Genomic DNA, 23,901 nt, shown 5'->3' on the forward strand with positions numbered 1-23,901 from the left:
CCAGTGCTCGGTCACCTGCACAGTAAAGAAGTCAATGTTCATGTTCAGGAGAAACTTCCCATGGATGAGTTTCTGCCCGTTGCTTCTTGTTGCATTGCTTGGCACAACCGACCAGAGCCTGACTCCATCCTCTTAGCATCCCACCTTTAGATATTTACATACATTGATGAGAGCCGGCACATCTGACGGTGCAGAAAGGACGAAACCCGTTCGAGAGCTGCCAGCGAGCTCCGTGCCACGGGAGGATCGGGCAGCACCGCATCCCCAGCCCTCACACGCCAACATGGCGGCCCCGCATCGCTCGCCTCTCCCTCCCGCCGCCGCGTCCTGACGTCACATCCGTGGTGCCCCGGCAACGACCGGACGTCGCGGGCGCGCCGGGAACCCGGAAGCGGCGAGGGAATTGGGGCGGGCGGCGCAACCGGCGGGGCGGGCCCGGCGCGCGCAGGGCAGCGGCGGCGGCAAAGTAGTGCGGGGGGGCAGCGTCCGGTTGGTGGCGGCGGTGGTCAGGGAGCGCCTGTGGCGCAGTGCGCGGGGGACTCGGCAACTACCGGCGCGCTCGGGCTGCGCGGTCCCGCACGGAGCTGCGGCCGAAGGCGGAGATGGCGGCGGACAAGGCTGCGGGTGAGTGCGGGGGGAGCGACCGCGGCTCCGCCGTGCCCTCCCCAAGCCTGCGCCGCCCGGCGCGGAGGGACGCGGTTCCCGCGGGTGGCGGTGAGCGGCGGGAGAAACGGCCGGCTGTGCGGGGTTGTGCCGTGTCCTTCCGCCGAGGAGGTAGTGCCCTGCTGTCCGGCGGGCGCGGGTCCGCTGTGAGGGACATCTGTGACACCTGCGGGTCACCGGCGAGGCCGTGTGCGCACGGAGCCCTCCGTGCCCTCGGCAAGCGTTGCTGAGCTGTTGCCCTCTCCTGGCCGGGAAGGGCTCGGTGGGAAGGGCCCTATGGACGTATTGGCGGGGGGGTTGTGTGTCTGTGTGTGTGTCTGTGTGTCTCCCAGAGCTTAATAACCCCTGAAGAAGTCGAGCTTCTGAGTTGATTTGTTAAACTGGGGCATGCAGAACGTACGAAGGGAGGTTGTAACTCTTGGTAGTGCTGCTTAATGGCTGGAGTTCAGTGATTCCCTCAGGGATGCTGCTTTGGTTTCAGGGCATGAGTGCGTCCTCAGTGAACTCGGGCCTGAAAAGACACTGCAGAGAGAAATCGCCGAGACTAAAAAATAAGCCATGTTCTGGTAAACAGATGGAGTAAATCTCAAATGTGGTTGCTGTGTAGCACTGATAAACTGCTGCTCGTCCAATTCCTGTACAGCTCCCCATCATGCAAGAAGTCTTTGTTGCAGGAAGGGCCATTCCATCAGATGTCAGCTCGTGGGGGGATGGAGAAGAGGGCGATGTGGAGAAAAGCCTTACTTACAGAGTTGTATAAGTCTACTTAATGGAAGTGTAGGATATCCTGAGTTGGAAGGGACTGATAAAGATTAATGAATTCTAGTTCCTGGCCCTGCACAGGACATCTCTTAGAATCACACCATGTGCCTGTGAGTGTTTTCCAAACACTTCTTTAACTCTGTCAGGCCTGGTGCCAAGTGGGGAACCCATTCTAGTGCCCAAACACCCTCTGAATGAAGAACCTTTTCCTAATAGCCAGCCTAAACCTCCCTTGACACAGCTTCATGCTGTTCCTTCAAGTCACCCGTCACCTTTTTTTCTTAGTTGTTTTTATGTGAGGGGGGCATTATTTAAAATCACCTTGAGCATTTTTTTTCCCCTGGATGCTAAATATGAAATGTCTCAGTATTTGAAAAAAAAAATACAGGGAAAATAAGTATACTGCATTGAGTGATGTTTACTAAACTGTCGTGTGTGTATAATAACTGTGACTGCTAAATTACAAGAAGAAAGATTGGCATTGAGTTTTTAATACTTTTTGGTTGATGTTCTTTGAGGTGTTGAAGGAACTTTTGTTTCACTTTCTAAAAAAGTATGTGCCAAATGAATCAAAGATGTGAGTTATGGCAAGATGTTCTACACACTGCACTTGTTCATAGCAGCAAGCTACATGTAGCTTTCCACTGAGAAATGCTTCCTTTTTATTGCATAGCACCAAAGAAGCCTATTGTACTGATAATGAAGGGCTTCATACAAAAATTAAAACATAAATCTTGGTGCCACAAACTATTATCTTGTAATGACTGGACATTGGCTGGGCTTCATACCCTTCAAAATTCTGTTGGAGCAGGAGTTGTGTGATAGATTCCTCCCCTTTCAAGAAAGAGATTATCACTCTGCCTGTAGAATTTGGAAATGAAAAATATTTCCAGAGATGCTCTGGTGTTCAAAAGCACAGTTCATGCAAGATGTAATTTGCAGGGCATGAGAACAAGAGAGCTAAGGAACAGCAGTCCTTGGAGAAACAGAGAGCAGGTATGAGAAGGATAATGATTGCAGTCACTTTCAGGGGTCTTCAGGTTTGTGTATGTGGGAGATGTACTTCTTGTTGCTTTTATGGCATTCTGGCAGCAATCTTATGAGGAGAGCAATCTTCCTTTCAAGGTGGCAGTCCCATACTTTTCCTTGTTCTCCTCTCAGAACCAGTTTTCCTGAAGGTTCTTCTGTCTACCATGATGTACCTTCTCCAGCAGGAGCAGCTTCCTGCTTGTACAAAGCAAACCAGCCTCTGTGACATAGTTTTGCTGCTGCTCAACCCCAGGATCGATAGCTAGGAAGATAATTCTTGGCTTGATTTTTTTTAACTTCCAACTCAGTGCAGCAGCTTCCTCCGGATCAAAATCTGAGCAGTTGATTTTTGCATCCTTTTCCAGGTTGTCCCTTTTGCCCTCGTCATGACCCTACACAAGTATTAGTTTTAGAGTTGGTCTGTATTCATAAAGGTTGGGCAAATGAAAAGTTAAACAGGTCCATGTTTAAATACAAATTAGAGATAAATCAAGTTCTCTCACTTGTGAAGTAGAGAATCTGCACTGCTCTGATTTCAGCTGATAATTGTGGCTGCTGTACAGATGGGAACATGTTGGAGATGGCTAGTGTGCCATGTGTTACCCACACCACATGCTTCTGTAAGAATGCCAAAGGTCACAGGGGCCCAAGTGAGCAAGACATGCTGTTTCTTTTGCCAGGAAACAAGTTTCCTACATTTTTCACTTCAAATGTTTCAAGGAACATGGAAGTAACAGTTTTATTTGCAAGCACTGTGAGCCTCTGCAGTCAAGAGAACAAGAGCACTCCCTCTCCACCACCTCTGCCACTTCAGTGGAATTGGTGGGTTCTGTTCAGTATCTTGTACCAGCCAGCTTTCAGGTGACTCGTCTTGGAGGGATCTCTGACAGCAAAGATCAGCTGAAGCATTAGATCCCAGTCTAAACAAGAATGGTGGTATCACATTAGACTGGAGTGGCTTTTAGGTTTTAGTAAGTTTCGGTGTGTTTGGACAAAAAGAGTAGAGAGTAGCCAAAGTGGTTTGTTGTGCTTTTTTCAAAGGAAGAAGCTGTGCTGTGAACTGCATCAGCTGGATTTGAGTTTTGTCTTGATAAGCTTCCAGTTCAGGTTTCACAAACCTGCTTTGTTTACTGAGTGGTAGTAGGCACAGTTGATTGGATTACAGAGACAGCTCTGGTTTTGCTTGAAGTAGTCCCCAGTTTCATTTTATGTTTTGGGTTTGTTTGTTTGTTTAATGTACCAACAAGCTTGGAGAGACAGTGAAATTTGAAGACCTGTCCTGGTTTTTCCTTAGGAATTGCATCAGCCAAGCTATGTAAGAGTAGTTTTTATGGCAGACCTTAGTTTGGTTTATCTGTCACATCAATGAAGACGTGTTACTTCAGAATTCAGGCTTCCTTTGTGGTGCTGGTCTTACAAACCTGTGTACAAAGGCAGTGATCAGTAATGTATGTGGAAATTGATGGCTCTCTGCTAGGTAAACCTGTATGTGAGGGATCAGATTGAGTGTTACTAACTTCAAAAGCTCCAGAGTCTCAAGGCTCTGCACTGTAGTTACCTTTACCAGCACCATCTGACAGGCATGCTGGGCAAGTAAAGCAGATAATGCCACTCTTAGGATACAAGTTTGAAGGAAGATGCATTTACTTATTTCCTGCTGTTCTAGAGATCCTTGGAGAGTGAGAGCTTTCAGTTCATCTGTATAATCACAAAGTTTAGAGCTGGAATCAGATCTATGCTGTATTTAGGTTGAAGCAGAGGTAGCTCCTGTTCCTTTTCACTGTGGAAAACTTTTGTCACATCAGAAATGTTCTGAGCTCTTTTTGTGGTTTAAATTGCTCTTTTGCCTTTCCTTTGAAGGAGAAGGCAGTGCAACTGGTGTTGATCAATGCATAGCAGGTGTAGGCCCTTGAGGATCCATTCCTCCAGAGTACTGAAATTGCTGAACCCTGAATTTTGTCCAAATGACAGTGAGCTACTCTTGATGGTGTGAGATTTTAATATCTCTATTGACATCTTAATGGAGGATGAAAGTCCCTACCAAATATTTGCAATTCTTGCTCAAAGCAGGGAGCAATAGTTTTATTGCAGGTGGAAGGAATCTCACTATTTCCCAGCAACAGGCACAAACTTAATAGTTTACTAAGTCTGTTTTGTTCTTTCTGAGGACATTATTTGATGAATCTTCTGAGGTTTGGTTGCCCCTTACAATTGTCGTTTGTCCTATATTTGTAAATTTTCATGCTCATAGTAGAAGATCCAGATATGTTGGTGATGATGGGGAATGGATTTTGGAGAGGAGCTCACAGCTAAATGTTTTCATTTGTTCAAAGTGAAAACAAAATGAGCGGAGTTTGCATTATATCTCTGAATTATAGGGAAGAAGAAAGCAGACATTGAGTTTACAAAGCCTACATAATCTGAAATGTGTGTTAGAGCAGATCTTCCACTGTGAAATTAAAGAAATAATTTTCTGCAGAAGCAGAAACCATTGCTGGTTTATAAAGTCTTTGTTTCAAAAACAAATTATTTTTGTACATTCTAGCACATTATTGAATGCTACTAGAAGTACTCTCTCCACTGTGGTGGTTGTGTGGCTGTTATATTTTTTCTGAGTAGTTTGTGTTCAGCACAAGGAAGGGCTTAGTGGGGTTTTTTTTCAGCTTCTTTGACATGGAATGTCTGTACTGTGCTCTTTGATGGAACTTCACTGAATTCTTAATTACATGATGACAAAAGGATTTAGTAGACTTCTTTCTGAAAAATATGCTCAGTGGTGACTGAAACATAAATTAATAGAAATTCTATGTAAAAAATTGAAGGCAATTAAAGCCCTATTGCATTGCTATATAAATTCATAAAGGGGCCATCATCATAGTTGTTACATGTTGTTCTTGTCTTAGTCTGGAAAAGGGTGTAGTAGAAGAGAAGATTCTGGGAAAAAATGTGAGGAAGATGGAGAATAAACTGCTTCTGCTCACACTGGAAGAGAGGTGATTCAGAGGAAGATCTGTAAGATTTGGAGTGAGGCTGAAAAAGTGAACAGGCAGCATATGCTTGTGCCTTGCAATATAATCACCAGACAGCATTTGATGGAGTATATTGAAGAATGCAAAAGTACAGAGAGGTTTTCTAAAAAATATATTAGGTTTGTCAATGATTATTAAAAACAATGGTTCAAGTGCCGCCTCTTATCTGGGAATATACTCTTCCAAAACAGGGAGCTGTGGGGAAGTTCCAGTGTTTACTCTGGTTTTTGTTGCATCCTAGAGTATCCCTTGCTTGTTTTTTAGGAAGCACTGTATGGGATTTTGTGTGGGTTTTCATCTAACTCATTGTGGTACGTATTTCACGATGCATGGCCTTCAGTGCTGAATTTTGAGCAAAATAAGACAATCCAAATGTATGGTTGCAGCTTTAAGGAGAAATCTAAAATGTGCGGGTTGTCAGCTAACTTTCAGGACTTTGGTCATTTGTTGAGCAGCATAATTTACATTTTATGGAGAGGAATTCACTAGGAGTATATAAGAACTTGAGATATTGTGGTAGGAGATGTAACTTAGGATATAGATAGTGTAGTAGGGACGCTGCTACAGTTATCTGGAAAATTACTTGTATTGGCAGGAGGACCTTGAGAACTGGAAGAAATGAAGTTTTTAAGCTGCACAGCTGTCATCACACTTGCAAGCTTTGTTGTAATCTTCTGTCCACTTTACAGATCAAGTTACTGAAAAACATGAAGGAACGGGTACTTCTGGGATTACTGATCAGGAAAAGGAATTGTCGAGTAGCGCATTACAAGCTTTTCAGGTAAGACTAAGTCAAGAGACTTAGTAAGTTACCACATTGCTGTTAAATGGGCATATGTAATTGTTTTTCCTGTTTTCTTAAGACAATTGCAAATTAATTAAGAGGACGTTCAAAAGTAGCACTAGTTGTGTTATAAAGACAGCACATGCGTTTTGATTTTCTGTCTGCTGTAATGTGAGAAGACTGAATAGGATATTTGAACAAGAACACTTAATATCTTGCTTCTCAAAAGTTAGTAACCTCAAAAGCTATATGATGAGTTAATTAGAAGAAACAGACTTTTCTTCTGCAACAGCATGGGAAATGCACAATCTCTCAAAATGATTAATCAAATCAAGCTAAAAATAGTATGTTAATGTTTAAAGGAACCTCACGTATTTAAAAAACAGCAATGAAACAAACATTTTGGTGTTTCAGCATCATGCTATATTCTTCCACAAGAAGCATTGTATAATGCCCTGTCACTTTGCATTAAAACATATTTCTGAATGTGTAACACCTACAGGCAAGTATCTACTACTTGTTTTGTGTTTCTTGGAAGTTTTTTTTTCTTCTGTGTTAAAGTTCAGGTACCAGGTCTTTCATTTTATTTCTTTCTTTGTTTTAATCAGTGACATTTGATCCTGAGAACCAAAGACACATGAGAGTAATTTGTTTTCCACCTTGCCCATCTAAATGCCTAAAATACTTTTGATCTTCTGGTGATTTCATCTTTACTTTCATCCTGGTCCAGTGAATCTGTTTTGTCTTGTCAAGTTCTTTCTAGCTTTAGGAATTCCCTGAATTCATGAAGTAAGGTGGCAACAGATGTGAGCAGAATTAATTTGATGCCTTGTTTACCAATTTCTTGCTATTGATTAGCTCCATATAGCACTGTGGACTGCCTTGCATGCTGTTTTATCATATTACATGTCAAGTTTCAGTCTTGACAGAATTACTGTAAAATTGAGTATTACATTCTAGATCCTGCTGAGTAGAGTGGCATAAAGAACTGTTAGATGATGAAAAACATCACAAAATAAGCTGAGCATTTAAAGGTTCAAGGTTTGCAGTCCAGCCGCAGTTAAAGGCCTCATGTCTGTGATCTGAAAGCTCCTACTGAAGAGAAGCTCCAAGTGTGAGCACAGGAAAAGAATCACTGGAAGACAAACTCTCAACTAAAGAGCATGCCAGCAGTTGAGTTACAAGTTCCTGTGTTTGTGCACATGATCACAAGGCAATCCATTCTGTTGGTGCTTAGAGTTGTGAAAATGTGTCAATGTCCTGCTACATTTCCCTATGTTGTATAACTGCTTGCCTCTGGAAGACTGAAAGAACTGGAATGGTTCCATGCCAAGGAACTGCAGAATGGCAACTTTCCTGAGAGGAGCAGAAGGACCCCAGCTCTTCTCTGTTGTATTCTGCCCTTAATACAAAGTTACTCAGGAGTCTGGAAGGAGCTCTGTGGAACAGCACCTGAAAAAGGAGGAGTAAGTGCAAGGTGCAAGAGCTTAGCTTTTGGGTGTGAACTATTGACAGAGATGGAAATGCATCTGCTTGTCTGTCTGACCACGTTGGAAGAAACTCTGATATGGAAGAGGTGAATGTGATTTGTTCCTGTGTAGGAATTGAGCAGTTGAAAGTGAAGCATCATCTAGGCTTAATGTAGTTGAAAGAATGAGGCGTTCTCTTTTTATTCCTTGATGCCACTAAAGTCCTCCTGTACTAACACAGAAAAGGCCAAAACTGAAAGCGGGCAGAGGTGCACGTCCTTGTTTATTCCTGTGGTCAAAGAAAGGGATTTCTCCATGAAAGCACACATCAGTGGAGCATCATGCTTGGCTCCTAGATTGTGTAGGCATGCCTAGGTGACTGAATATTCCATCCAACAGCTAAAGCTTATAAAAATGTTTTCTAAACCTATTCTGGGAAAGTGACACTTTCTTTTTTCAATCTCTCTTGAGCTAACTTTCTATAGTTCAAATTGTAAATCACTGTATATTCAGATGAGCTGAAGACTGAACATAAAATTTTGGGCTGGAACTTGCGTAAGCAGCTGCAGCTGCTCAGTGTTCATGAAATGGGGAAAGATTATGAAAACTGAGGAAACAGTATTGAAACTTAATATAAGAGTAATGACAATAACACTTTATATGGGAACATCTGTTAATAATAACCGTATACTTAATTTGTCCATGCTCCACCAAATTATTTTTGAAGTTTGGATATGGCTTCAACATTTAGACTTGCTTCTCATCCATGTGAATCTACATAAATAATTAAGTATGTGTATAGACATTTACTTCACTTGTATTGATAAAGGAAAGACTGTATCTTCTAATGCGTGCTTTTGGTATGTGTGCAATTTACAGGCTGGAAACTATGATGCTTGTTTACAGCACCTAAATACCCTTCAAGACATAAACAAAGATGACTACAAAATAACTTTGAATACTGCTGTTGCAGAGTTCTGTAAAAGTAATCAGACTACCACAGACAATTTGAGACAAACCCTTAACCAGCTGAAAAACCAGGTAATGCAACCGTATTGACGTGGTACCTGATTTTGAGTACTGTTAATGGTGGTGGGATCTTTCACTGAAGTAGGAGTAAAACTTTTGCCCCTTGTCCTGTAAATTTAATAGAATAAGAAATTACCATTACTTTTAAACATCTGAGTCTGTTTTATCTTGTAGGACAACTTTTCTAGTTGTATTTTTAACTATTGTTGAAATTGGTCTGAGATTATAACAATAGGAGGACTTGCTATATTCTTTCAGAAGAAAGTTCCTTAATATGGAATAGTTTGTGAAGTAAAAGAAAAGTGAAAATATTACTTGACTACTCAATTGACAACTTTCTATTTCATTGTATGCCTTTTTTTTTGCTGTGTTAATGTGCAACAACAGTGAAGTTTATTAGGTCAGTAAGTTACAATTTACCTTAACAGGACTTCATAGCTTTGAAGGTTTTTCTTTTTAAATGCCTGCTACTTTAAAATCATAGGTACTGAAAGTTTAATGAAATTAGTGGGTTTTTTTTCAGGTTCACTCTGTTGTTGAAGAAATGGATGGTTTGGATGATGTTGAGAACAGTATGCTGTACTACAATCAAGCTGTTATCCTGTACCATCTGCGTCAGTATACCGAAGCTATATCCATTGGGGAGAAGCTCTACCAGTTCATAGAGCCTTTTGGTATGTAGGCAGAAAGAAGAATCTTGTTCATTCAGGAGCTACAGAAAAATAATTCAGTCTTTTTCACTATCAGACAAGAGATTTGTAATTTGTCTAATATGCTTTTAAGAAATTAGGTAGGGTTTGGAATAAAGAATATGTTTTACTTATGTCAAGGACAACAAATGAATTTGGGGGAAGGTGCTTCAGAGAGCTTTAGCAGACAAGTGCTGTGAAACTGAAATTTTTTTCAAGTTGAGAAGGTATTTATACAGATAATATATACAAGCTAGTGAAATTATTTTAAATCTAGTGTTTTGTGTTATCATGCAACTTTGCAGGTGGGTCTCTGTTTTACAGGGCATTCATTTTTAAACATTTCTCTTAGGTAATACAGAATTGTATGTGCTTATATCTGAATACACAGTTTGCAACTTTTATGAGCTATGATACCTTGCGTAGTGCCATACTTCCATGAAATAATTTCATAATCCTTGTTAAATGTTAGAAGTGAGAAGGCTGAAGGATGTATGCATGTGAGTCTCAGTAAATTAAGTAAATGCTGCTGTGTTTCTGCTTCAGCTCCTCCCAGTTTTCAATATGTGTAATTGGGATTTGCTCTGTGAAGTCAGCGGAACAGAGGTGTGTTTGTACAGAATCCTTTTGAGTTCTGTGGGATTCTACATCTGCATATGGCTCTGTCTATTTAGATGCTACATCTTTGGTGCTGATCTGCTTAGAACAGTTCTCAGAACCTATGAACATGAAGTACTTGTTAAACTGCCTGTAGTCTGTACTTTTATGCTGATGCCATTTGAATGAATGAGCTTTCTTTTAAGTATGTACTTATCTGTGGGTTGGATATTGACTGCATTATTTTTTCTTATGTAATATATTGATTTTTCTCAAAATGTTGCATAGATGGTGCTTTATAGTATTTTTTTTCCCATCCATGTTGGGAGGGATTGGTATTAGAACTGTAAAACAATTTTTTCTTCTTTGCTTTTCACAGAAGAGAAGTTTGCCCAGGCTGTGTGCTTCCTGCTTGTAGACTTATACCTGTTAACTTACCAAGCTGAGAAGGCCTTGCACCTGCTTGCTGTTCTGGAAAAAATGATTTCACAAGGCAACAATAATAGCAAGAATGGAAAAAATGAGGTAAGCTTAAAATCATACAAATGCTATTAAATCTTTATCAGAGGTGTGCTTTAGCTCAATCCAAAATTAGTATCTTAAAAGGCTTTTCAATTATAAAACTGTTTGATCACCTGTAACTTTAGACAGCAGCTTAAATATGTTAGTAACTGAGTTAATTGTGTGCAGCAGCTGTTTATTCCCTCTTTTTCACTCTTTTCTCTCACTCTAGGGAGGTAAGGTGTCTTTCTTCAGACAGAGACTTGCATTGGAAAGACAGTTGTCTCCAGGGTCAAATATTGTTTGTCTGTGATTATGACCATAGGAGACCCTGAGTTTGAAAGGGAAGTCGGTGTCAGAAGAACTGCAGTTGCATAGCACAGGATGGGAAATTAAGTATCTTTTTTACATAGTATCTGAAAGTATTAGGCATACTTTCAAATTAAATCTTTCATGTGCTTTTTGGAAAAATCGGGAGAATCAGTGGTGGCTTAGAAGTGATGAGAGGGCATTTAAGTGTTTTCCTGTTGATGGAATGTCACACTTAAGAGAAAATATTCTCTCTTTAAGTATATGCTGATTCTACTGAAGGAAGTATTAAAGAAGTACTCTGGAATATGCATATAGTCGTAGGCAAAAGAATTCTTTGTAACTGCACGGCAACATAGTGTAGCACTAATGTTAGTACAAAATCCAGCTCTTCATAAGATGGTGTGGTTTGTGGATTTTGATTGTTAAACTCAAGTTAGTTTCTGGTGGGATATGTATTAAATACTCAAAACTATATTATTATTAATACTATTAAATTCTTACTTTTCTTCATGTGAGTTGAGTCTGTCAACTGAATTTAAAAGGTGACTAGCAGTAATGCTTCCTTTTTTTTGTTTAACAGTCAGGTAATAATACCAATAAAGATTCCTCAAATCAAAAAGCTGAAAGTGGAGCTTTAATAGAAGTTGCTAAATCTAAGATACATCAGGTAAGGGTTTTCTAAATCTTATTGTCATCTCTTTCAAAACTAATTCAGCCCAAATTATGATCCTTTCTCTCTCCTTGTTGTAAAACAAAACAATGAATTTATCTTCCTTTTTGTAAGATACATGTACAGGAAAAACTGACCTAACATCCTGCCCAACAACACTGTTTCAGTCCCTGTGTGTTATAATAACTTCTTTAAATGGAAGTTTGCTGTATTGAATTTATTTGTTCAGTGTCCATCAGTCTAAATTAGCTGAGGTTTTATTTCACTGTGCTGTTCTGTTGAAAAATGTGTGAAAAATCCAAGTGCTTCTCTATTAACATTCACTTCCTGGTGTTTTCAGTTTAGTAGGTAAATGTCTGGGATTAAAATGTTAGATTATTTTAATTAGTTTGTCATTTAAGTACTCATATCTGTGTTTGAATATAGAGCAGCTGTTGGCCATTGAACTAAATGTTCATCTGCTTATTGTAAATACAAATGCACTAAATGTAGTGTTTAAAGTCTGAACAGAATTTCCTTTTTGTGAATACTTCTGAAATAGCTTTTTGCTACCTATTTTAATGATGTATACAAAATATTCTGCAGTAAATATCTAGATGCAGTTTGTCTTGTAAACCTGCAGAAATCATTGTATATTATTTAATAAATATATTTTTTAACAGTATAAGGTGAGAGCCTATATCCAGATGAAGTCACTAAAAGCATGCAAAAGGGAGATCAAGTCTGTTATGAATACAGCTGGGAATGTAAGTATTCTTAAGACTGTTGTTTTTCAAATCAGATGTGTTTTCTATCTTACAACTGAATTTGTTAATGTTCTTTACAAAAAAAGGTCTTGAGGGTGGATGTTTGAAGTAATTCTTTATGTAGTCAGTTGGGTTTGTCATCTCTTTGCAAAGGTAATAAATGCAGAATTTTCTTATTTGTGCTCTTTTCAGTTACTAAAAAAAGCTTTGTGGTGTCAAAGTAACAGTGAAACTATATAATAAACATATTCAGCACTTTTTATAATTGAAATGAAGTAAGTTTCAGTTTACTATAGAAGTTATGCACATTACAAAGTTTGATGTAATTGCTAGTTTAAACCAGTTCATAAAAGATTATTTCTGGGATATGTGGGCATTTTTTGGTTTGGTGGGGGTTTTTTGTTTTGTTTTGTTTTTTATTTTTCATTACATTTTTGGGGGCTTATGTCTTTCTGGAAAGCAAGTTTAACAGAAAACCTGGGTCATGAGGTCTCTGTTGCCAGACCAGGAAGATTACAGTCTATGAGGATCTATGCAGAGAGGGGAAGTGTAGGGAGGAAGGTATTAGAGGACAGGTTAGAGATCCTCTGCCCTTAGCCATTTCCATGACAGAGTTCTTGAAAGTATTATGGGCTAAACCCATTTGTTTTTGAATGGCAGCAGAGGTAAGTTTGTGAAGTGATATAATAATCGCAGTAGAAATCATGAACCAAGAGAACTATTGTTTTTTCCTTCACAGTCAGCTCCTTCTCTCTTTCTTAAGAGCAATTTTGAGTATTTGAGAGGCAATTACCGTAAAGCTGTCAAACTTTTAAACAGTGCCAACATTGCTGAACATCCAGGCTTCATGAAAACAGGTAAAATAAAAACTCTTCATCCTGCAGGTACTTCAGTGTCTAGTATAATAGGACTACTTGTTGATACCAATTTTAAGGATATTAATGATTGCTTAACAGTGTCAGCCCTGAAAGTCATGGGTTTATATGCTGGGTGTGTTTCATCTTTCTTCTTGTACTGTTTCACATAACAACGTGGTGATTTTCATTGAATGCTCTTTTACAGAAGGCTGTGATTGTCCATGAAAATGGATTTATGAAGCTGTGTTATATTTGCAAGGCTCATAATTGAGTGTCTCAATAAATTAAAGCAACTTACTAGATCTAGAATTGAGGCACCTCTGGCAGTTTTATGTTTAAAGTTCTCTTTATGATTTTTTTTTTTTAAAACCTTTACTGTCGCATTACTTTTTTGCATTAGCTTTTTTGCACAGTATCATGTTCACTTAGTCTTCCTAGGCTATGACTAAAATAATGTCTATTTAAATTGCTAATGGTCTGATTATTTGGATTTTTAGGGTGGGGTTTTTTCTTTCTTTTGTCTTTATTATCCATGTTAACCATGCAAAATTTTAGTCACCAGCAGATAAGTGAAAAGTTTAATTTTTTTGTCTTTTATTATTTAAAAAGAACCTCTCACAGTTTTACCTGAACATATATTTAGGATGAAGAGTGCATTTCCTTCTTGTATGGTTAGGTGGGCATAAATATATATGTATGTCGTATCGGATACAACACCATCATCCATAAACATCTTATTGAAAAACATATTTAATAGACTGCCATAATATTCTGACTCAGGAGAAAGTGGTTGGAGCATTTTCTGGGCTTAGCAACAACTTTCACTTTCTGAAAATGATCTTCTGTTATTCTGTCAGGTGAATGCTTAAGGTGTATGTTCTGGAACAATCTTGGCTGCATCCACTTTGCAATGGGAAAGCACAATTTAGGAATTTTTTACTTTAAAAAAGCCTTGCAAGAAAATGATAATGCATGTGCACAGCTGGGAACGGGCAGCTCGGATCCAGGTAAGCAGGAGATTAAAACAGATGGTGGAAGAGGGGTTGGCCAATCTAGGAAATAGAGAACAGGAGGTTTGAGTAATTATCAGCAAAATTCCCCTTCCATCTCTTTGTGGAGGGCAGAGTAAGAGGGGTGAGAATTTTGATGATGATGAAGTGATGTGAGAATATAGTTACTGTTGCCAGAAATACATTATGATGATGAAATATGTTTTTTATCTTTTTGTTTTTCTTGATGTACCATGGTGCTGGGACAATTACTTTTATAGATTTTGTCCATCAGTCAGGGAGGTATGAAAAAAAAAAAGTTTTTGTGACCTACTTTGCATAGGTTATAGTCCTGCTGACAATGTGTAGAGTCATCAGGGCATGAAGGATGCCTTCTCCACATTCTGGGTAACCAGGTCTCTTGTTTCCTTGTGGAGGGGGCTCACACTTTTCCTAGTCTTCCTTTAATCACCAACATACCTATAGAAGATTTTGTTGCTGCCCTTGATGCCTCTGGTCAGATTTAATCCTGTCAGGAGTTTAGTTTTCCAACCTGATCCCTGGTTGTTCAGTTGCTCTGTGTTCCTCCCAGGTTGCTCGTCCTTGCTTCCACCCTTTGTAGGCTTTATTTTTGTATTTGAGTTTGTTCAGGAGGCCTCCTGTCATTTTTGCCTGACTTCTATGTTGGGTTGCATCACTCCTGATCTTGGGAGAGGTGATCCTTGAATATTAATCAACTTTCTTGGGCTCCTCTTCCATTCAGTGCTTTATGTTGTGGTATCGTACCAGTCAGACCTGCAAAGATGCCAAGTCTACTCACCTGAAGTCCAGTGTAGTGAGCTTGCTATGCATAATTCTTGCTGTCCTAAGTATCCTTAACTCCACTATTTCATGGTCCCAACCAGACCCTCCTTGTTGGTGAAAGTGAGATCCCATATAGGACCTATCCTCATTGGCTCCTTCAACATTTGGAGAAGGAAGTTATCATAAACACATTCCAGGAATCTCCTGGATTGTTTATGCCCCTCTATGCTGTCCCAGGGAGCAGGACCAGCGCTTGTGAATGTGAAACCTCTCCTATCTGACTATAGAGGGCCTCATCACTCAGTCTTCATCATTTCATGATGAAGTTATAATTGTTTTCATTTATTATTTTCTTTAAAATATGCTCACTATGAGGCATTTTATTGTTTTGCCTATTTCTCCCCTGGACGTAAGTGCTGCCTTAGGTATTAATGTGAAGATGGAAAACATTTTATGCTTGCTAACAGCAAAGTGGCTTTCCTCTGGAATCTGTGTTCTCTGGACTGTGTGTAGATGTGTATTCTCACAAATCTGGGATTCATTGTTAATGCATAACACTTAGCTTGTGTGAAAAGGAACATACAAGGTTAGCATTTAATGTACTTCAGTCTTTATTAAGAATACAATTAATTTGTCTTAAAAATCAGTTTTGGTATGAAAGAAGTGTACAGACGGAGGCAAGTGGATTTCAGTAATGAGAGGGGGTTTTGGTAGCTTTAGGGTGTTTCTCACAGCTTCCCTCTTCCTCTTGGAGTTTTGTGCTCTTGTGAGCTGCACATCCAATATGATGTAATCCTTTTCTGCAGGTAAAAAATTTTCAGGGAGACCCATGTGTACACTACTGACTAACAAACGATATGAGTTGCTCTATAACTGTGGAATTCAGCTCTTGCATATTGGGAGGCCCTTAGCTGCCTTTGAATGCCTGATTGAAGCAGTCCAGGTTTATCACTCAAACCCTCGTCTGTGGCTGAGAATAGCAGAATGCTGCATTGCTGCCAATAAAGGGGTAAGTAGCTTTGGAAAATTCTTCTAAAGAATGGCATGTGGTTACAGAAAGGTAGAACTAATACCTAGAGTTAAGCTGTGTATTTTGAAGGCCTGATGTTGGTGTTTAGTCTGGAGCTGCAGCAGGTGAAGGGAACTCTTTGCATGTGGTCTTTTTGTCTTCATACAGCCAAAGATCATCTGAAGTTTTGTTGTTTCCTGACTCATTGTCCACTAGAGATTAGGTGGGGTGAGACTTCGTAGTGTGGGTAGCCTGGAAGTGACAGAGCTGAGGAAGCAGAGATCAGCCTTCTTCATCCTGAAGCTGTTGGGATCGCACCTGCTGGGAAACTGAATCTGTAATTGCTAAGTCTTCACCACCTTCTCCTGGAAGAGTTGGTGGAAACCTGCTGATGGCAGGCATATTGCATATCCTCTGGGAAATCTTGTTTTCAACCTGTTGATCCTTGTATGTTTAGGATAAACCCATATGATAAAATTCAGAGGGCTGAGGACAGGATTGTTTGCTCTTAGAAGGAAAAACTGCATCTAAATAGTATATCTGTGAAATTAAGATGCATTGTACTTGACTCCCTGTAAAACTGTAATTCACCCCTTAAGTGTGGGAGAGTGATGATGTAATCTGTAATTGCATGATCCTATGCAGTTATTCTCCCAGTGTGGCCATTTCAGTCCTTACACAGGATGTGTAGAATGAATTGAACAAATAGCTATATTCCCTCTTATTTTTCCCTCACCCCTGAATTCTGTTTTTCCTCTCTGGGTTTTTCTGCCTCTGTGCATTTATTTACTGCACACTATCCAGATACAAAATTAATAACTTTTCCCTTGGAAATTTGAATAGTACTCAATATTTTGGTATTTCTGTTTCAGAGAACTTAAGAAAGATACAACTTTATAGCAGAGGTTTGCTTGTATACTGATTTCTGAGGCAGAGCACTGGAGATTTAAGAGTGTTGGGTCACAACTGGACTGACTATGATTCTGTATGTGCTACTTGTTGTCAGATTGCCTGAGTTTTATAAAGCAGAGCAAATGCAGGAAGAGCAGCTTTCTTCATACTAATTTTGCAATTTTCTGTGTCAATCCTACTGGGTACAAGTCACACAGATAAAGAAGACATATCTGATCATCTCTAGTGAAAAGCTGAGCGTGAGAGTGGATTAGCTTAGGTTTTGTGGCAAAAATCCAAAGCTAGGATTCCATTTACAAGGATGGTGTTTAGCAGTCTGGAAAAGGGAAATACTGATCCTTTGGGGCACTTCCCTATTTACTGCAGACTAGCCAAAGTCATAGATTATGCCAGGTTCCTTTCTTCCTATACCATTATGATAATGTGTGGTGTACCAGAGAGCTTGAATTCACGTAAAAAAAACCAGCTTGTTGTTCCCTAAATTCATAATCTTAAAAGAAAAATTGACTTTGGATGCTATTAATATTAAAGGCAAAGAGAAAGTGTCTTTAAATGGTTAGATTTGCAAAATGACAAGTGAGGCCCTGAAGTCAATAATATGTTTAATTTGACTTTGTAACTCAATTTGCAGTAATACTCCGTATTATCTAAGCATGGATTCATATTTATACTCTGAAGATCATGCAGAAAAGCAATTTCACTGAAGCTAATTTTACCCCCCTTTGGTATTTTATTTTATAAAATATAAATGGAAGAAGATTCCCTTTTAAACACCTGCATTTCAAACACCTTTCTTGAAATATGTGCTTCATACCCAGTGTATGCATTTTTTATTTGTCACTAAATGCTACTATGTCAATATTTTTACAATAGATTCTGATAAGTTTTTGAAAAGTGGTAACTATTGGAAGTCCAGATTTAGAATAAGTTTTTTCTCAAAACTGCAACTCTTCATGGCTCACTAAACTTACCAGTGAAGTTAAGATGGCTCATGGTAAAACAGCCAAATAAACTCCAGTAAACATGGTGTAGAGATAATTCTTGGTGTTGGCAATTAGGGCACTTTACGTTCATTTGACCCCCAGGTTGTGTATGTGTACTGAACAATCCGTTAAACAATTTAATGTAATGTACCTTTGCATGTGGTGTTGTTCAGCTTTGTGTTCCACATGGAACAGTTTTGGGGCAGCTTTTCCAAAGAGAATTTCGAGTGCTGTATAAGCAGGGAGAGAAGATGGCAAGCATTACAGTGCCAAGTCTGAATGTTATTTGGCAGATGAAATTATTTCTTTGTAGATATCCTGTCAGTTCTTTTAATATGACTTGATTCATTGTTCTTTTGCTTTCAAAACAGAGGAGAAACTAGGTCAGTAGGCTATCAGACAAGCTGTCAGAACTAATCTGTGCTTATACTGTGTGCAGTAAAACCCCTCTGTAACACGAAGACAATAGAAGGTGCCTGATCCTTCATTGTACTTTAGATTTAAAACTTTACCCGTTATTCTTATATTTTAGCAGGTCTTCTTTCAAGGTGTTCTTTCAACCTTCACTTACTTTGTCAAGCTCTCATTCAATAGCCTTGATATTTAAGCTCTTTTTTTTTTTCCTTTTTCCTTTTAGACATCAGAACAAGAGACTAAAGGTCTTCCCAGTAAAAAGGGAATTGTGCAATCAATAGTAGGTCAAGGCTACCACCGTAAGATAGTCCTAGCATCCCAGTCCATACAGAATGTTGTTTATAAGTGAGTATGTTTTCCATGGGTTATTTATTTGTTTTTATAGCTTTGTTAAGGATATATATCTGTTTATCAGAGATTTTAAAACTGTTGTGGAATAACTTCATTCATATAGTGATGAGAGAGGCACACGAAAATGCTTGGTGAGTCTTAAACGTAATTTTGTGCCTCCTCTGTGATAGCCAGCAGAGGGCTTTACTGTGTGTTTGTTGTAAGTAAGATGAGCATTAAAGCTTAAAATTTGTTCTTCTGAAGTTTTTATTTTCAGATAGCTAAATCTGTCCTCTTTTTCTCACTTAAAATATATATTTTCAGTAATCCACTTTAGAAAAATGCAGGAAGAATCTAGTTGCTCTGCCATAAAACTTCAGTGAGTGAAATCAAGAAATTGTGGCTAAATCTATTTGGGCATTGTGATGTATTTTCAATATGTAAAAATAACAAGATACTACGTCCTCATAAATTAAATTTGGTATATTAAAACGTTATTTAACAATTTTAGGGTGCAGTTTTCTCTGTATTCAGGTATTTCTGGAGCTCTACTTTTATTGTTAATTTAGTAGGATTGCTACTTATTGGTCAACTTCTTTGCCTCTTTAAGTGATGGGCAGTCCTCAGCAATACCTGTAGCCAGCATGGAGTTTGCAGCGATTTGTCTAAGAAATGCCTTGCTGCTACTGCCAGAAGATCAACAGGAGCCCAAGCAGGAAAATATATCTAAAACTAGTAATCAGCTGGGTGGAAATACAGAAAACGCTGAAAGCAGTGAAGCATGCAGGTAAATGGAATTTAGTATAAACCATTCTTTTTGTCCATAGTAACTCTGGGCTGACAATCTGTGTCTGCTACTTACCTTGTCTGGCCAGCAGAAAAATAGAACATATTTGTAAATTCTCTTAATCGTGCTAGCCTGCTCAAGGAAATTGATCAGCTATTTGTTGGTTTAACTTAAGAATAAAATACTGAGTTGATTCCCCCTGTCCCTGACAACTTTTATTAAATTAGACAGTGAAATTACTTTTTCCCTTGGCCATCTTTTTTTTCTGTGCTGCAAATGTTATGTTTTCCCACACCCTCCTGCTGTGCATATTGGTATTTCTCTAATTGTAAGTGAAGTTTCACATGTTACAGTGATTTTGTGGGTGTGCGCACGTGCGCCATGTACTTGATTCAATATATATATGAACGTCTGGAAACTCAGTTGTAAACATTTCCCCATGATCAGATTTGACATTCATCAGCCCTAGTATGCTTTGTTGTGTTTGCATTAAAATGGGAAACTAAGAGTTAGAAATTAGGTAGGAAAGTAGTATGGAGCTATTGCTTAATAAATCATATTTTGCAGAAAAAAATTTAAGAAAAATCATTTTTTGTCAATTAAGTTTCAGAAAAAGTAATTTATAGACAGTATGTTAAAGGAAAATGGTTTAATTTATTGCATCACCTCATACATTCTGGACTTTGTTTTGAAGGGTAACTTTTGATCATAGTCTGCACTTTCATTAAAGACGATTTTGAGGGGAAATGTTACAATAACTCATCTGGAAAAAGTGTCTGTGGTAGAACTTGAACTACTTTGAGAGTAATGAAAGGACACACTGGTTTTGTCAGACCTGAGCACAGATAAATGTTAAGAAGATAAGATCCATTTGTCACAAGGCAGGATTTACTGCACACATACTGTCTTGTGTATGCACACGGTGCATCCTCATATATTCTGAGGTTGTCTGCAGATAGACTGTGGCTAGGAGTCAATGGCTGTTCCTGTTAAAACAATATTTGAAAGCTGTTCTCTATAATCCTTGTTTTTTCAATTACAATCTATCTTGTCAAATGATCAAATGATTTATAAAAGAGCAGGGAGGGGGTAGTTGTGGGTTTTTATTTTTGTTTTCTTGTTTGTTGTAGGGTTTTCTTCTTTTTACTAAGGCTGGAGGTTCTCTGGCAAGTGTATATGTAGCCTATTGAGATGAAGCTTCTCTGGTTTAAATTGGACTTCAATTTTAAGCTTTTGGGGCTCACTAAGGGGCAGTGATGAAAACAAAATGGTGGCCCTTACTCAGACAAGACATCTTTTTTGTTTTCTGTTGGGGTGGTTTTCATTTATTTTTGTAGGAGTGAGGAAAGGAAAACATGCCCTGTATGGGAAGATCCTTTGCTACCTTCTGCTTTCAAAACCAGATGCTTCTTCAGCTGAAAAAAAAGCTAAAGAAAGGACTCCCTCATATCTCCCAGTATTCATTGCCAATTTCAAAATACCCAACAAAGGAAGCTGTTCTTGAATTTCTGAGTCACATTCTGAAAAGTTCTCTGAGGATTTGTTCCTTCTGACAAGGGAACCTCTGTGAGAGAACAGTAAAACATACAAGGCATTTGAAGAAAATCACACTAATTGAACAGGATGGTTTTAAAGCAAATCCCACTAATTGAGCAAGCTGACTCTTAAGGCAGATTCTTCTCTTATTCACAAGAAAACAGTGAATGGTTTTAGTGGTCAAGGTTATTTTTTAAAACTAATTTTTTGTAAAGGTATTAAATATATACAGCAGTATTGAGTATGGATTTCCATGGAGTTTCCTGCTGTATGTTTTGAATGTTGGAGTTACCTTGCCTGTTTGTAATAGACAGATGTGAAACTCATAAATTAAGTTCTTGTTAAGTGGACATATTCAGTTTCAATTTGGAATTTTCTTTTAAATCTTTTTCTAAACCTTTGTGTCTCTCTCTGCAAAGATAGAGCCATTAGCTGTCTCTTCAATTCTCATTCCAGAAGGAGGTTCTTTCAGCTTATTGGAGGATGAATTTACATACTTCTTAAAGAGAATAAATGCTCCCTGAAAGAAACAAGGTGTAGTTTTAAGAAAGTGGAATTTTATTTGGAAAAAGAAAAGTTTCAAAAAGAGACATTTTGTAATAAAGGTTAACTAGAAGTCTAAAGGAAGGTGTAGCACTTTGTGGGTTACCTTTCTAGAATATTTATGTAAGAATTTTTTAGAGGCCTGGAGAGAAAATTAGTTTACTGCTTTTCTTACAGGCTAAAAGAAGGGAAGCTATTAATGCAGCAAATTCTGTGTCCCTCCAGTTAAAAATGCTTATCCTACACTGAACTTCAAAAATAGCTCAAGGCTGTGAAGAATGGCGTGGGTTGTTTGGTCTGTCAGTCAAATCCTTTCCAGCAAGTGTCCCACTTCTTCCTTCTCAAATAGAATGATTAGGAAAAGAGCATGTGCCTCAATCTGTGAATAACTTCAACTCCCTCTATTATGGGCTGCAGAATTTATGTTCTTTTAAATGGAGTGAATAAATACACTGAGAATTTTTGAATTATTTATCATAGTATTACATTGTTTTTATTCTAGCAATAAAAGTCATGAAGGGGATAAATTCATTGCAGCTCCTCCTTCTTCGCCTTTGAAGAAACAGGAATTGGAGAATTTAAGGCAAGTAAATAATATAAAATATCCACCATTAAATAAGCCTCTTCCTTAATTGCAGCTCCTAGGGTTTTTTTGTACACACTTGTGATGTTGAATTGCAGCTGGTAATCTTTTTTCTCAAATGCCTGTGCTTCCTTTTTTCTGGGCTTTGATTCTGAACAAATGGAAACCCTCCAGAATTTCAACTTGGGTAGATCAGTCTGTTTGATCCCAGTATTATAAGTTTGGTGATATATTGGGCAAAGCTGGAAATATCAAGTCCCATAAGGACAAATGTAATGGTTGTTGACATTGGTGGAAGGGGATGGAAATTACTGTATGTACCTTTTCCCTTTAAAGCCACAATAAGGCTAGTTTAGAATTCAGTCCCCATGTTATATGTTTGTTGGATTGGGATGAGGGAAAAAATGAAAGTGGAAATCGGCATAGCTGCTTTTACCAATGAGAATGATATTCCTTTCAGCAGGAATAAATCCATAGTTTGCATAAAATAGAAAGGAAAAATGCCTCTGTCCAGACATTTTGCTTTCTCTCAGTGGAAAAACAGGTAGAATTTCACTGTAGATTTCTTATGTGTTCTCAAAGATCCTTTTACTGCATGTTCAGGAGTCTGAGTGTTCTCAGATAGAATAACTCACATGTGTGTAAATAAGTATCCTGTTATCTGAAGCTGCTTTACTTTTCCCCAACAAGATTGCTGTTTACTGGCAATGTTAATTATTTCAGGTGACTTCCAGCTTGTTGAAAATCTCTTACTATAAAGCTTGCACCTGTTTAGAGCAAAGAAATCTGTTTTAAGTTTGCATTATGGACAAAGCATACAGTAATTTCCCACTTGATCTCTTAGGTAAACATTCTGTTTCAGCCTAACCCCAGGTAACCTATGTTTTATAATGACCAGCTTAACCTTTCCTTTGCTCCACTACAGGTAGCAAATCTTCTTGTACTCATTTAAAAGCACTTCAGGAGGAATCTGTGAGGCAACTTTGATTATTTATTCTGAAGTGGTACAAGAGTACGCTACTTGAAAATAGAATGCACTGGATTAAAAACAGTGATGTGGTTGCTTGTGGTTTTGTGGATTTTTTTCTCCTCCTGACTGTTGAAAATGTGGCTGCCACATGTCAAAATTACATGGTGTCACTTTGTGATTTTTTTCTTTTAATATGTAGTCTTATCTTTCACAATCAGATGTTGTTATCTACTGGTGAAATTTGACAACATGTCAAGAAAAACTTAGCGGTTCAGCAAGAAGTGAGCTGCTTCTGGTAAATAACTTCATCTAAGGAAAAGAAGAGCACTAATTTTTTTTTTTTCACTACATGCTTTGGTTTAATCTAGAGGACTACACATTCCTAGAAAGTGATTGTGCTGAAACTGTTTCTAAGCTTCTGGAGATATGATTAGCAAAATATGTTACACTCAAATAGTAGTTTTGTATATTTATGTTGTAAAAAGTAAATTCCTGTAGCCTTGCTCACTAAAGAGCTAAGTGAGAAAATTGAAATTCTTGCTGAGTTGGGGAAAATTAAGAAAAAAGAAATTCAGAATGTTTTCAAGGATTATCCTAGGGAATAGTTATCTCTTCAGTTTTTTCCTGGTAAGTTAATGAATTGAAAAACCTCTATTGCTTCTAGAACTGTAAAGGGACTGTGACTGCTTTTTTTGGATGATTTTATACAGTTGCATGTCCTTGTAAGAGTTCAAAATGCCTGGCTTACCTTTTCCCCCAAACAGTTTTTAAAAGCTAAAAATATAGTCCTGGAAAGGTTTATGTATCCTATATATTGTTTGATACTTGTGCACCAATTGGTTGATTGGACTATTCTCATAGTAAGCAGTAATTCCATTGCAAGGTTTTAAAAGCAACAAGCAAG

At 38.4% G+C, this 23,901-nt stretch overlaps 1 protein-coding gene across 4 annotated transcripts in view; it reads left to right on the forward strand.

Annotated features, from left to right (window-relative positions):
* Positions 1–517: 517 nt before the first annotated feature.
* The window catches only part of CNOT10 (CCR4-NOT transcription complex subunit 10), a 31,110-nt gene continuing 7,726 nt past the window's right edge, over positions 518–23,901 (forward strand). The window contains exons 1-13 of one of the 4 annotated variants that reach the window (XM_062508967.1): positions 518–624; positions 6,173–6,264; positions 8,616–8,777; positions 9,289–9,439; positions 10,431–10,576; positions 11,445–11,531; positions 12,197–12,280; positions 13,020–13,137; positions 13,995–14,144; positions 15,737–15,939; positions 18,472–18,593; positions 19,189–19,365; positions 21,947–22,027. In XM_062508967.1, the coding sequence (XP_062364951.1) occupies positions 603–624; positions 6,173–6,264; positions 8,616–8,777; positions 9,289–9,439; positions 10,431–10,576; positions 11,445–11,531; positions 12,197–12,280; positions 13,020–13,137; positions 13,995–14,144; positions 15,737–15,939; positions 18,472–18,593; positions 19,189–19,365; positions 21,947–22,027 (1,595 nt within the window). In that variant the 5' untranslated portion in view covers positions 518–602. The remainder of the gene's footprint in view (positions 625–6,172; positions 6,265–8,615; positions 8,778–9,288; positions 9,440–10,430; positions 10,577–11,444; positions 11,532–12,196; positions 12,281–13,019; positions 13,138–13,994; positions 14,145–15,736; positions 15,940–18,471; positions 18,594–19,188; positions 19,366–21,946; positions 22,028–23,901) is intronic. The other 3 variants (XM_062508958.1, XM_062508985.1, XM_062508976.1) reach the window with 3 other exon arrangements.

Source organism: Cinclus cinclus, chromosome 1 (genome assembly GCF_963662255.1).
Source record: "Cinclus cinclus chromosome 1, bCinCin1.1, whole genome shotgun sequence".
Lineage (NCBI taxonomy): Eukaryota > Metazoa > Chordata > Aves > Passeriformes > Cinclidae > Cinclus > Cinclus cinclus.